The sequence below is a fragment of the Nelumbo lutea genome, chromosome 1, assembly GCF_056320005.1.
Source record: "Nelumbo lutea isolate HS-2025 chromosome 1, American lotus-T2T, whole genome shotgun sequence".
Taxonomy (NCBI): domain Eukaryota; kingdom Viridiplantae; phylum Streptophyta; class Magnoliopsida; order Proteales; family Nelumbonaceae; genus Nelumbo; species Nelumbo lutea.
Genome location: NC_142684.1, coordinates 139,971,562 through 139,986,252, shown reverse-complemented (window position 1 = coordinate 139,986,252; position 14,691 = coordinate 139,971,562). Strand labels below are relative to the sequence as shown.

Below are 14,691 nucleotides of genomic sequence, written 5' to 3'. Positions count from 1 at the left end.
ATTGGGTTGGACCAATATCTGGTCCACTGACACAGCCCCAAATAAGAGCCGAAATACAGCATAGAAAGCCTATTTAAGGAGAGAATGATTTGTTGACTTCCATACTATCTTGGTCACTTATGAGCTCTGATATTCCAGATAGTTATGCTGTTCCAATTTTAATGGTGTATATAGTCTCTCATTGTACTTGGTCACAGTTGTACATGTGATTTGTCTATTCTATACATTTCCAAGTATATCTGAAGGACCTTTTCACTGTTAGAAAAAGTATTACCGATGCAATCAGACCACCTTATCTTAAAAAACAGTTTGATTAAAGATCACACTTCATAACAAACAACATAAGAAAGAAAAAAGAAGGCATTGCCACCTTAATGCAAGGTATCAGTTACCAGTTCTTAGAGCAATGACATATTTACAATCTAAAGGGCAGTGGGTCCTTTTTTACATAAAGAATGCATCAAAAGTCATGCTATCATCCATGTCAAATGCCTGTACCGAAGACATTTTGCAGCAAGATGAATTCCAATGGCCAAGGCTGCACTCAACAGTGGCAAAGGGAGCCTCCTAACTATCACTGCCTCTTCAGTCTCCATGTGCCCTTTGGAGATCTTTGAATGACGATAGATGGCAAGACCTAGATATGAAAATATTGCCAGCACTCTCACCCAAGGCTCCCCAACAGCAGCCAGCACAGCAGCAACAGGTAATGCAGATGAAACATCATTTCTTTTCTTAATAAACTTTGAGAAACTGAATAACCCCAAGAGAAGTAACCAAAAGGGCAGCTCAGGTATGATTCCCCTAACAGCTGCAAAACCAATTATGCCAGCCACTGTGAGAAAATGCATCTGGTTGTTTATAGAGTCTGGGATTGTGGCTTCTGCAATGGCAAGTACTACTGAAGTCAGCATGATGACCACTGTCAATTCCGGAACAGGAGTGGCTGCCACTATACCCGAATAGATGGACCGAATGGTATAGAGCACAGTCTCAATACATCTGATCATCCCAGTGATTGGATCACCAATAAAATGGAAAATAAAGGCCATGACAAATTTCAAAAGGTAACTCACAAACTGGACAATAACCAGAACCACCTTTTTCCAGTTAGATAGTTCCCACAAAACTGCTCTCCATGTATAAACGAGAAAAGGCAGAGCTGCAAAATGTTTACAGATAAAAAGACAAAAGATTTCAGCAAGCCATATAATTTTCAATTTTTCATTTTAGTGTTACTTTCCCTATCAATCTCCCAGAAGAACGAATCACATCTGAAATAAATGTAGGGAAAAAAATGAAATATTTAGAATGGTCTCTGGCAGTACTAGGATATGCAAGTAAACACTATCAGAAAACTTTGGCAAAGCAAGTACGGAAAGAAAAGTTACTTGAATTTAGTATAGACAGCAGTGTTGCCAGACTTGGACCAGGCTAGATAGTTGGACCATTTGAAATAGGAACTCATAAGCAAAACAGTGTTTAGGCTGCTCAATTTTAAGAAATGTTGACTTGGGGAAGTGTACCTCAAATACATGTGTCAACATCTATTACAATGTATAATTTTTATTGCTATAAACCTATTTTGATACAAAAGAATTTGCAATTTTTAAAATTTTTCTTTTTTGCATTTTTTTATTTGAGTCAAATGGTAGAACCGGATGTTCAGACTATTGAACCTAGAACAAGTGACCAAAACAATTTTGTGTCCAGTATGCGTTTGACAACATTGACACAGTATTAGAAAAAAACAAGATAGTTGAAAATAGTCAAATTAGTATTGTTTTAGAATATTACAAGTATGTCAAACACCACAAGAAGTTTAGGCTGGCTTCAGCCACCTAACCCAATCCCTTGTTACTTGCATTCCTTCCACACCAAAGAAATACATCCATGTAATTGTAGCAGAAGAATCATGCGGAAACCATTTCAAGGGACAGATACCCGGTAAAACTTACCCCTCACAACCTCTCCCCTAAGCAAGCTGTCTGCCAATGAACTGGATGAATCCATCTAAATGTGATTTTCAATTTGGATGCCAAAGACATAGGGGCTATTTGGTAACAGCTGACATGGCTGAAATGAGTAACTTCTTTGATTCCGTCCTTAATAAAATCACCATTTATCAAAAAAAAAAAAAACAGAAAGAAAGGGCTGGATGGGTAGCATGTTGAGTTGATTTCTATTAGGGGTGAGCAAGAAAAACTGAAAAACCAACAAACTGAACTGAAATGGTTTCCAGTTCAGTATAATCAAACCGGTCAGTTCAGTATTTTCGAAAAACCAAAGGTATCAGTTCAGTTTTGGTTAACCAATATAAAAAACTGGTGGTTAACCGAACTGACCGGTATATATATTTATATGTATATCTTTTATGTATTTCTAATTTTTAGCGGGGACTCGTGCGATGCACAGGATTTATTAATTCAGGATCACGATTCGTGAATTTACCGGGGAGAAAAAACAAAGAAAAAGAAAACTCATGCGGAGTTTGAAATCGCTCACGTGATAGGACTAGCGGTTAAACAAACCGATCGGCTTTGGTTCGGTTTTGGTTACCGGTTTTCCAAAAACTGGTATTACTGGTTCGGTTTGGAATTTAGGCCCATGGTTCAGTTAACCGAATCATGAGCACCTCTAATTTCTATATCCTACATGACTAATTAGCCACAAAAGAAAACAACAGTAAGAATTATAAAAAAAAAAAATAAAAAACATTAAGTCATTCAATCAGCCATTTTGGCTGTTATCAAACAACCCCCTAGCCTCTATGATGAGATGATATAGGAGCCAGGTGCCCACAGTACCCTTATTAATCCAATTAATAACCACATTGATTGAAAGAAAAAAATGATCTAACCAATAACCACCTGCTAATCTTCCTTCACCTCAAATTGGTCAAATCCCTAGGTGTATCAAGTATCAACTTGAGTGTCTGAAGTATTAACAGGATCTCTGTCACAGTTGAATCCTTAGATCCAATGAATCCAGACCAGAGCGTAGCATGATGAACTCGCTCTAACATTTTTTTTTTTTTTGAGAAAAGTTAACTGAGTTCAATAAGATAAGAGAGGGGTACACTAGGTGTAAAAAGCAAATACAGAACAGGGATCAGACCCCTACAACTTACACAGGAGGGATCTTATCACAAATTCACAGTACGAATCTTCTAAAAGAGCACCTAATTTTGCTAACCCATCTGCAAGAGCATTAAGTTCTCTTGGAATTCAGAATAGATGTGCATTTAAAGCAGCCAATAAATCCCTTGCCTCTGTCAGAAAATGACTCAGTCTCCATGGCCCAATAGGGAGTATCTAACATCTGAATGCAACCAATAGGGAGTATCTACCCAACATGCTCATGGATTGACGAGTTTACAATAATACATCATCCTCTAACCACAATGTGAATAGACTTGTCTCTAAATTCCTCTTCCATAACCAATGGGCTACTTTGATAGTGCAAAGAAGTATTTCTAAATCTTAGTGGTGTCATGATAGGTATCAAGGAAGCAAGGCATAGGTAACAGGGTACCTCCTTTTCACCTAAAGAACTAAGGTATCAAGGAAGAAGACCTATAATTTGTTGGACATAATCAATGTCAACATCTTCAACATTTCAACTTCTTATTATTTTGTTGTTAAAAAATGCTAATAAAAATTAATTTTGTAATTTGCATATAACAGCACATTACATCATCAATTTCACCAGGCAATATCATTTTTGATAATAATTTCAATGTTACATATAAAATATCATCAATCCCATTTAGCAAAGTGGAAAGGCATGTCTATAATTATGAATTTTCATATAACAAGAATCCAAATAAGGAAAGACACAACTAAATGGCACAACGAATCCAAGCATATAAATATCACAACACATTGAATTTGAGCAAGGGCGTATTGCAAAAAGAATTCAAGCAAATAAATAATGAACAGCATACTAATAAATATACTATATGATCTTATGTATCATATAGCAGAAATACAATAAAACATAGTATGTAACATATGATATGGTTTCTGTCTTTGATTCTGTGCTTGCCTTGCCTTTCCCTCTGTCTACGAAGGTCCCAAGAACGCATGCATAAAAGATGTGATAATAAAGGTGAGAAAATACCTTGTGGCCTAAGTGTTGGCGTTTCACCTTGATAACTGTGCTAGGGGACTATATTACTTAGAAGTTACATTGATAATGCCAATATTGTTTAGTTCACTCTTAATAATAAAATGTGTGGATGCCTCAATAACCAGTTCATCTAAATTCAAGAGAATTTAATACAGCCCTTCTGGGAAGATGGTTTTGGAGATTTGTAGCAGAACCTGATGATTCATGGTCTCGTGGAGGAAAGTGATAGCAGAAAAATAGGTCTGTGACTCTGTGTGACAATGCTGGGTATATAGAAGAACCTGATCATGTGGGCTAGGTATATGAGTTAATTTACTTCAGTATTTCTGACATCTTCCTTAGACACGATGTTGAGACTGTCACATTATTAACGTTGTCATATTCCTTACAAAATTGTAATCTGTCCATTCTTCCACCTCCAAGCAATGAATGGAAAATCAATTTATACAAGGAAATTTTAGGTCACGAACTCTGAATCTGTTAATCCTACTCTTATACATATTTCAAATACCAGATATGTTTACAATCATTGGTTTGTACCATAAATGCGCTTTTATTAGAGTGGTTTGCATTGTTTAATACCAAGTACCATCTAAAACAACACCAAGCTTAACGAAGAGATAAGCCCTAACCAATAAAAAGATCAAAATTCGATTAGATTCTTTACCTATCAACCATGGCCACCTTACAGGACGATCTGGAGCTTCCTTGGTCAAATACCTGAACCGCGAAGGCATTGTACTCTGTCCTCGAGCCTCTTCAGCTTCGTCGACAACGGGCTCAGCCTCTCGTTCCCCATCTTTTGCAGCAGCAGAGAACCCTAAATTTCCACGTGACGGAAAACCAGAAGGCTTCAAAGGAAACCTTAAAAACTTAAAAATTGAGTTGGGCTTTATCGGCTGATTTCTACTCAGAGAACTACGAAGCTTAAATATGTGGTCAGAATGCTGAGAGAAGAAACGAGTCTGTGGAGTGTTTCTATGAGGAAGGAATGGGAATTTCAGAGTTAAATTCGGAGAGCAGATAATAGAAGTCGCCATTGACATGGCATATAGATTATCCAAGAGCTTCCACCATTTTCCTGAAGCTCCGCGGAGAAGAAATTGGGGTTTATATCGACAGACGACACCGAGGTGGAGAGGGTTTAGCTTAAAAAATGGCCATTTCCTTTTCAATAATTACGAGTTGTGTCCTTCTGTTAAGACTAGAGTATGAAGGACATCACTGTCAATATAGGAAACACATGGGCCAATTTCGCGTTATAGATATATGGCTTCACATATTTTTCATCTACTTTCATTTTAAAATTCCCCGCCACCATTTGGATCCTCTCCTTTCTTTCTCCTTATCGTGCAGTTGCAGAGAAGCTTATTGAACAAGCAGCAGGCAAGCTACACTTTCTATTAGGTCACGTTCTCCGTTTCTGTTTCTGTAGGATTCTTTTGTACAGCAATTAGGGTTTTCTTTTTTGCACTTCTCGTGTTCTGCGTGTCAAGAGTACTTTCATTTATCCTAAATCCAAAAGTTCACAAATTCATCTTCTTTGTTGTTATCTGATTTTTTCTTTTCTATGGTTTTCTGTTTAGTATTGTTTAATTTCCATTAAAGTTTTACGTATTTGTTAAGCAGTTTATTTTGATTCCAACTTCAATTTAGAATATTAACTTAATGCTAAAATTTTGGTGCCTGAAACAGGACTCTGGAGGCTCATTTTATTTTTGCTGGATAAGAAACATGAAGTAGCCCAGTTCAGGTTTGGTCTGTTCTACTCACCTATGATTTTATGATAACAGTATTTCTCCCTTTGTAGGGTGTGAAGTATAGCTGCTACAACATGGGTGACTCTTCAATGTAAGAACCTGTTTTCTCAAATTTCTAGAATGGTTGTTTCTAGTGACTAATATGATGCACTTCTTCCAACAGTTCTGCTTTTTTGTGGCATGCCTTATTAAAATATTCTCTGACCTAATGAAATATATAAAGATGCTAATACAGTGCCTTTGTCCCCAAATATTGGAAGCTCTAGAAAATATTCGAAATTATTAATACGAGAATTCTGTAGTGATACGATACTACCATTATAATACGTGGAATATGTTGAAATAAAAAAATTAACCATGAAGTCTTTACTATTTATGTTCTGCCGATTCTTCTTTAGTACCTTCAATCTGGGGGACATTATGAGATTTTTGTTGTCTCTAGATTATTTATATCATATAGTCCTGAATATCTGATGTTTTGTACCTTAATGGGCAGTCATGAAAAGCATGCAGTGGTTTATAAGTTTCTTCCTTTTTTCTGGTATGGTTTAGGCTTACTTTTTGTCTAGTATGTTGGGTTTAGATATCTTTCAGGTGGGTATTTAGATTCAAGGGTCTCTATCCTCTGTTTTTCCTACTCATGTAATTCTACAATTGCATCGCATAAATTTTTTTTTGATCAATAACACTTCCATTAAATCATCAGTAGAAAATTTCCAAGTGGAAGACAAACACACTTATCTTCCAAGAGCCACAAAGAGCCTCAAGAAAGGAAAAAAGAAAAAAAGACACTAAAGTGTGATGCAATTGCATCACATAATTCTACTTCACATTTCTGTGTTCCTTTTTGCTTGTATGCTTGCATGTTTTAACTTGCTGAAAGTGTAGATATTTTTTTTTTGGGCTAAGCATGCTTTTTTTATTTTTTATTTTTATTTTTATGATTTGAGCTATTCTATTATCAACAGGGGATTAGATATTTCTCCTTTCAACTAGTTATTTTATGTGCTTACATAATGCTGGCAATTTTAGGGAGGATACAAGCAACACACTTCGAGTGCTTGTTGCAACTGATTGCCATCTGGGTTATATGGAAAAGGATGAAATCCGCCGGCATGATTCCTTTCAGGCATTTGAGGAGATATGCTCAATAGCAGAGCAAAAGCAGGTAACAGTTACTCCACTTTCAACTTGTTTGTTGCTAATACTTATTCTTTGATGAGTAACAACTAATTTAATAATGACGTAAACATTTACAACATGATTTTCTTTACATCCACCATGATGGCTAGCCTTCTTACATTCACTATACACGAACAATCTTCACCCTTGATCTATCATTTCACAAGACAAGTCTCTCTGATTTGCCCTTTGTTTATCTAGCTCATCAGTCAGAGTTTTCTGATCTAGGATCCCATCTGTAATTTGTTCCTAGCTGTGCTGCCAAAACCATGATTTCTCTCATTATGTATCTATATCTCCATGTCATCCTGCATTGTTCTTCTTTAGCCAACCTACAACCACAAGTGAATCCCCTTTAATCAAGATGTTCTTAAAATTCATAGATTTAGCCAACTGGAGACTGAACAATTCTGCTATTCTTGTTGTTGCTAATACTGGCTATCAGTTTACTTATATACAAACATTTATCAAACATAAATATGCATATTGTATTTGTGCATACAAATTATATCTATATATATATATATATCTATATATATATCTATATATATATATATATAATATACATAAATGCATACACAAATACATACATATGTGTATTTATTAAGTATATTTGCCTCACTTGATATATAACATTCATCGTATTAGAAATAAGATTACAAGCATGGTAATTGAAACTCCCAATCAGAAAGATATATATATATATATATATATATCACAGAAATTGCACATGCAGTATGCATACATGTCATACATGATACATGGGCATGGGCATGTAATTAATCTTGGAAAATTGTTGCTAGTATTATAAACACCTCAATGTTGGTTTCAGGTAGATTTCTTACTTCTTGGTGGTGATCTCTTCCATGAGAACAAGCCCTCAAGGTCGACTTTGGTGAAGACCATAGAGATCCTTCGCCGTTATTGCCTCAATGATCGACCAGTGCAATTCCAAGTTGTCAGCGATCAGACAGTTAATTTTGCAAACATGTACTATTTTACATGCATCTGTTCTTGTAGATCTTGTGTATGTCATGGGTCAGATATTGGACCTAGTGCTCTGCTAACAGTCCATGTCATGGCATGGGGTTCATTAAGAGTTCATTTACCAAGGACTAGTTGGGTTCTTAAACACATCTTTTTGTGAAACCTTTTTCTCTGTTGCAGAGCCCCCAATTCTACTTTTATTTAATTATGTTCATTGAAATTTCAATAATGATTAGGAACTGGCTTCTTTCCTTTCCTCCCAAAGAAGCCAGCTCCTATTTAATTATGTGCATATTGACAAGGTCAATTCTTTGGCTGAAAACCTCGGACCTCTTTATGAGTTATTCTTATGGTGATTTTTTGTAAAGTTGGGTAGAGTGGCCTCCACAGCCTCCAAAAAGAATAGATTACAAGCAGAATGGAGACACCATCCTTAGGGTGTTGTAAAGCTGAATTTTGACAAGAGTAGTCAAGGTAATCCAGGACCTTCGGGTATAGGAGGGATTTTGAGAGATAAGAATAGCAACGTTCTATCCTTGTTTTCAACCAACTTGGAGTGGAGAACTTGATAGTTGAGGGAGACTCTAAGGTGGTAGTGGGTTGTTTGTCAGATCCAGAAACAGTTTTTTGGGGCTACAGGGATCTTCTCAAGAAAGCTAATTGGCTTATAAGGAATATGTCAGTCAGATTTCATGGGTTAGCAGATAAGCAAATGCCATGTCTGATTCTTTGGCTAAACAAGGGGCTCCTAGGGTTGAATTTTATGGGCTGCATTATGATTGTATTCTGTTAAGGGTGTGGTTATGTTCTCATTTCTAGGGGTGGGTGGGTAACATCTCGTGCTTCCTCTTAGGGTGATTGTACACTTTCTTCTCTTATTAATAAAATTGCCATTCATTTATCAAAAAAAAAAAGATTGGGAACTTTCCAATTTTTGTAGGTGATTTTTTTGCATTCTGTTCTTCAAAGTACTTGAAATTAAAGAAAGATAGGATTTTCTTGTCAGACTAGCATGGGATAGTGCTATAGATTCTCCGTCCTAAGCTTACTCAAGTTTCCAGTTAAGTGGCAATGTGTCATTGCCTTTAGTGAACTGGATTTCTTCATAAGCGTTAGACTTGCTTTTTTCTCCTCTTCTCTTCATACCATTTAGATAGATGTGCATGGATATTCATATTCCTGTTGCTATGGATTATGGCATATAGCAACCAGGGAAACTAAACTTATAATGCCTGAAATGTAAATAAATTCTTATCTTTTTAAATAATTCATGTAGCAACTTTTTTATGAGCAGTCTTTCAACTGTAATAATATTGATTTGTTCATCCAGATTTGGGCATGTCAATTATGAAGATCCCAACTTCAATGTTGGTTTACCAGTGTTTAGCATTCATGGAAATCATGATGATCCTGCTGGAGTGGTAGGTAAAATTACAATATTGATATTATTTCATATACTTAATATAATTGATTTCATGCACACATGCTCTTTATGTCATGTTTGTAGAATGTTTTCATATCTTTTTTTTGATAAATGAGAATGGATTTTATTAATTCTGAAGGTATAGGCATTACAAGCATCCCTTAGAGAGGCATGAGATGCTACCTCTCTATAAACAAAAACAGAACATAAACTATTACAGGTGAGCCCAAAACAAAGATTGTCTATTCACCCCTTGTTTGGCAAGGGTATCAGCTAACCCATTCGCCGATCTCCTCACCCATGCTATCCTCAAGCTTATATCCTTGGTGATCCATGAAAACTTTTTTATCTCATCCCTATAACACCATATTATAGAATCTGGATCGCTTAACCAATCCACCACCAGTTTTGAGTCCCCTTCAATCACGAAATTGGTTATATTCAATTCATTAGCATTTAGCAATTTGTGCTCCTTGTAAGGCAGCAAGTAATTCTTCCTTGAGAGAGCCCCCAATCCCCACCGGGCCAAAGATCAAGGCTAACAGTTTTCCATCCATGTCTCTCACAACCCCTCTTATGCCAGCAGGTCTTGGATTCCCCCTGCTGCTCCTGTCAAAATTCAGCTTCACATAGTTTTCAGGTGGGGGTAGCCATACAGCATTTATCCTTTCCCTTCTGGAAGAACTTCTTGCCACTCCTTCCCAATTTCTCCACAGGTCATTAGGAGAAACTTGAGAAAACAGATCCATAGATTTGATCCAATGAATCACTCTAATCATCACATAGTCCCTTATTTGTTCCTTGCTTCTCTCCTTCTCAGAGAAGATTCTCATATTCCTCTCTTCCCAAATAGTCCAAACTAAGGCTGCTTTGACACACCTCCACATTGTCCTTCCCCTCTTTTTTGGCCAAGTAAACCTAGAAGGATCAAACAACAAATTAGCCTCCGCTGTAAGGACTATGGACTACCTGCACCCAAACAAAGAAAAAAACCAATTCCATGTATCTGCAACAAAAAAAACAGGAAATTAGTAAATGAGAGAGACATAAATTGGGTTTTCAATTCTGTAGCATTTCCAAGGTATTAATTTTGCGAGCTAAAGGAATTCCCATTACTTCAAGCCATCTTTACTTGGACTAGCTTCCAGGAAAACCCAACCTGCTTAAAGCTGGACCGTTTTCTTTTTAATGCAGCGTGGGAAAATCTTTGGAGGGGTTTGGTGACAAAAGCCTTACCTAGAGTCATTTTTGATCACTGCCCTATTATGTTAGGATAGGAACGGTTAGGTGGTGGGCTTAGGCTTTTTAGATTTGAGAACATGTGGTTGACACACCCAGATTTTGTAAAGAAGGTTGGGGAATAGTGGAGTGAGGAATTGAGGGGTGTAAAATGGAAAGGAGTGTGGTTCCACAAAAAACTGAAAATGTTGAGGGCCAAAATAAAAGAGTGGAGTGGAGATCAGTTTGGGAGAATAGAGGAGCACAAATCTAATTTACTTTCAAGCATTGAGGTTTTGGATGAGAAGGAAGCCCAAAGAACAATGAATGAACAGGAGAGTTAAGATGGAAACTAAAAAAAGAATTGGAAGAAGTGCTCTATAGAGAGGAAATCTTATGAAGGCAAAAGCAAGGCACAAATGGATCAAGGAAGGTGATGGGAATACCAAATATTTTCATGCTTTGGCCAATGGGAGATGGAGAAGAAATTCTATGACCAAATTAGAAATTGATGGAGAAATCTTCTCCTCTCAAGAAGAGATAGAAAGGATTTTTGTGGATCACTTCAAATCAAGGATGAGAGGACCTCTAAACATTAGAGAGAGGCTGGAAGGATTAGAGTGGCCAAGGCTAGACGAGAGCATTTCAGGTTGGCTGGAAATGAACTTTGAAGAAGAAGAAATCAAACAAGCGGTGTTCTCTATGGATAGATCAAAGGCACCAGGCCTAGATGGTTTCACCATGGCCTTTTACCAAGATTGTTAGAGAATAATTAAGGAGGATCTGGTTGAGGTTTTCAAGGAGTTTGAAGAGAGACATGTGATTAGCCTTGGAATAAATGCCACTTTTTTAGCCTTCATTCCGAAAAGATTGATGCTAAACACCCAAAAGACTACATGCCCATTAGCTTGGTGACGAGAATCTATAAAATCTTGGAAAATGTGCTATCCTTAAGGATCAAAGTGGTCTTACCATCTATCATTAGTCAAGCTCAAGGAGCCTTCATACAAGGTAGGCAGATAATCGATCAAATCCTAATAGCAAATGAGTGTGTAGAGGATATGAGGAAATCAAGGGGGTTTAGGCTTTGCTTGCAAGTTGGACCTTGAGAAAGCATATGATATGGTGGACTGGAGTTTCCTCTTGGAGATACTTAGGACTTGTGGGTTTGGGGAGAGATGGCGTTTATGGATGATTGGTTGCCTCACTTCGGTTCATTACTCTATGCTAGTGAATGGAGTGGTAAAGGACTTATTTCCAGCTTGCAAAGGGTTGAGACAGGGTGATCCTCTTTCTCCTTTTCTTTTTACTTTGGTGGCAGATGTGTTGGGTAGATTAATATCAAAAGCAGATAGGGAGGGGGTAATAGGTGGTTGGAAGATCGGAAGGAATAATGTCTCTTTAACTCATCTCTAGTTTGCAGATGATATTATTATTTTTTGTGAGGGAAGCAAGCCAAGAAGAGTGGGAAATCTTACGGATCTAGTTTGCAGATGATATTATTATTTACACTTCCATTGTTTGGTTTTAGATATGGGAAAATAATGGGAAAAGCACTGTGGCGAAGAGGAAGCCGCTGTGGGGTGCTCTATTTCACCAAGAGGAAGACGAATAGTAATTCGCCGACGGAAAGCGAAGATGATGAACGGTGTCGTTGGTATTTCCTGTGTTCATTGTCGAGAAGATGATGAATAGTGCATTTTTTTGGGTGAAAAACAAAAGATGGAAGGAGAAAGAGAAGAAGAGAGGGAGGAAGGGGAGGTAGCAGATCTGGGTTCGAAAGGGGAGGTAGCAAAAGAAAGAGAAGCCGTTGCCGTTGCTTTGCTTCTAGGTTCGAATGGGGAAGGTAACAGATCTGGGTTTGAAAGGGGAGGTAGTAGAAGAAGAAGAAAGAGAAGTCGTCGCCGCTGCTCTGCTTCTGGGTTCGAACGAGGAAGGTAGTAGTAGATCTGGGTTCGAAAGGGGATGTAGCAGAAGAAGAAGAAGAAAGAGAAGTTGCTGCCGCTGCTCTGCTTCTGGATTCGAACGGGGAAGGTAGAAATTTTGGGTTCGAAAGGGGAGGTAGGAGAAGAAGAAAGAGAAGCCGCCGCCGCTGCTCTGCTTTTGGCTTTGAATGGGGAAGGTAGTAGATCTGGGTTCGAAAGGGGAGATAGCAGAAGAAGAAGAAGAGAAGTCGCTACTGTTGCTCTGTTTCTAGGTTCGAACAGCGAAGGGGAGGTAGCAAATTGCCGATGGTAACGAGGAAGGAATTGGTTCTCTCCCTCCTTTGTTCGTCGTTGATGGGAACAGTGATTTCTCAAAATTTTCCACTAGGATCGTACGGTTTTGGTGCAACCCCAAACCCATGATTTTGGGATCTGACATCCCACATTTTTCTCATCCCATCCCTTTATTTCCCTCAAAACAAATGAAAGAAAAAGGAATATTTTTGGAATATTCCCTTTTTCTCATTCCCATCCCACAAACCAAACAGAGCTTTTGTGAAGAGAGAGCAAGGAAGAATGGCAACTTTAATTGTGTATGTCGATGAAATTATTATCACCGGTGATTGGGACTCAGAGATACAGAGATTGAAGAGATTCTTGGCCACTCAATTTGAAGTAGAGGATTTGGGGGCTTTACGCTATTTCCTTGGAATTGAAGTGGTTCACTCTAATCAGAGTATCTTCATCTCCTAGAGGAAATATGTTCTTGATATCCTGAAAGATACGGGAAAGCTTGGGGCAAAACCTGCAGACACTCCTATAGATGTAAACCACAAGCTCGGGGATTGTTGTGATGAGCCCATAACAAACATAAAGCAGTATCAAAGATTGGTGGGTAGACTTCTCTACCTATCTATGACAAGACCTGACGTTGGGTATGCAGTGGGAGTCCTTAGTCAGTTTATGCATGCTCCTAGGGCCACACGCTTGGAGGCAACACACAGAGTTCTTAGATATTTGAAGAAATTCCCTTGGGCAGGACTCCTGTTTGGAAAACATGGGCATATGAGGGTTGAGGTTTACACTGATGCAGATTGGGCTGGTTCTGTGGATGGCAGAAAATCTATTAGTGGCTATTGTGCTTTTGTTGGGGGAAACCTTGTTACTTGGAGGAGTAAGAAACAAAGTGTGGTGGCCAGATCGAGTGCAAAAGCTGAATATATAGCCATGTCTTATGGTGTGGCAGAACTTCTATGGATAAAGAATCTCTTGGGTGAATTGGGCTTTCCTCTCAGTGATCCTATGTCATTATACCGTGACAATAAGGCTGCTATTAACATTGCAACCAACCCTGTTCTTCATGATAGAACTAAACATATAAAGGTTGACAAACACTTTATCAGGGAAAAATTGGAAAAAGGATAAGTTTGCACTCCCTACATCAGCTCTGAGGAATAACTTGCAGACAACCTTACTAAAGGAGTAAATTCCATGTGGCACTATAATCTTTGTGACAAGTTGGGGATGATTGATATCTACCCCCCAACTTGAGGGGGACTGATGTAATTTTAGTTATGTGCCACAGGGGCACTTTTGTCATTTTTACCTTTTATATTTTATTTAGTCGCCCTAACATATAAATACAAATTCTGGCACCGCTAGCTTGTGTTTTTGGTCTCAATCTTCTCGCCTCTTCATTCTCTCCTCTCTTCTTCTTCCTTCTTCTCTCCTCCTCTCTTCTCTTGATCGAGATCTTTCTTCCTTGCTGAAATCAGGAGCCTTGACAACTATGTGAGAGATTGATTGGTCTTATGTTTTTTTTAGTTTTCCTTTTGGCTAGTTTTGCAAATGGAGGATTATAATATTGTAATAGAGTAAATGCCTACCTTGTCAAATGCATTTTTTAGCATAGGGGATTTTCTGGCTTTTTAGTCTGCTTGATAGCAAAACATTGTTTAGACAACCATTTTGCTTAGTTAGGTTCCAGGCAAGCAGTATGTAAATAGCAGTTGTCTAGGCATCCACATTGTTAAGCTGCTAGTAATGAGCCAAGTGCAGGAAATAC

At 37.9% G+C, this 14,691-nt stretch overlaps 2 protein-coding genes across 18 annotated transcripts in view; one reads left to right on the top strand and one right to left on the bottom strand.

The window, feature by feature from the left end:
- Positions 1-292: 292 nt before the first annotated feature.
- EMB1923 (embryo defective 1923) lies at positions 293-5,252 on the bottom strand. Its single transcript, XM_088946997.1, has 2 exons — positions 4,799-5,252; positions 293-1,162 (listed from the first exon to the last, which is right to left on the bottom strand). The coding sequence occupies exons 1-2, from the start codon at positions 5,175-5,177 to the stop codon at positions 468-470; spliced, it is 1,074 nt and encodes a 357-aa protein (XP_088803123.1). The 5' UTR covers positions 5,178-5,252; the 3' UTR covers positions 293-467.
- Positions 5,253-5,294: 42 nt separating this feature from the next.
- Positions 5,295-14,691, top strand: part of MRE11 (DNA repair and meiosis protein (Mre11)) — a 39,648-nt gene continuing 30,251 nt past the window's right edge. For 2 of the 17 annotated variants that reach the window (XR_016099676.1, XM_088946986.1), the window contains exons 1-5: positions 5,295-5,517; positions 5,827-5,884; positions 6,924-7,059; positions 7,906-8,046; positions 9,391-9,481. Coding sequence is in view for 7 of the 17 variants with exons in the window: in XM_088946986.1 (XP_088803112.1) it covers positions 8,006-8,046; positions 9,391-9,481 (132 nt within the window). In the remaining 10 variants the exon portion in view is untranslated. Of the gene's footprint in view, positions 5,539-5,826; positions 5,983-6,923; positions 7,060-7,905; positions 8,064-9,390; positions 9,482-14,691 lie in introns of all 17 variants that reach the window. The other 15 variants (XR_016099660.1, XM_088946971.1, XR_016099653.1 and 12 more) reach the window with 13 other exon arrangements.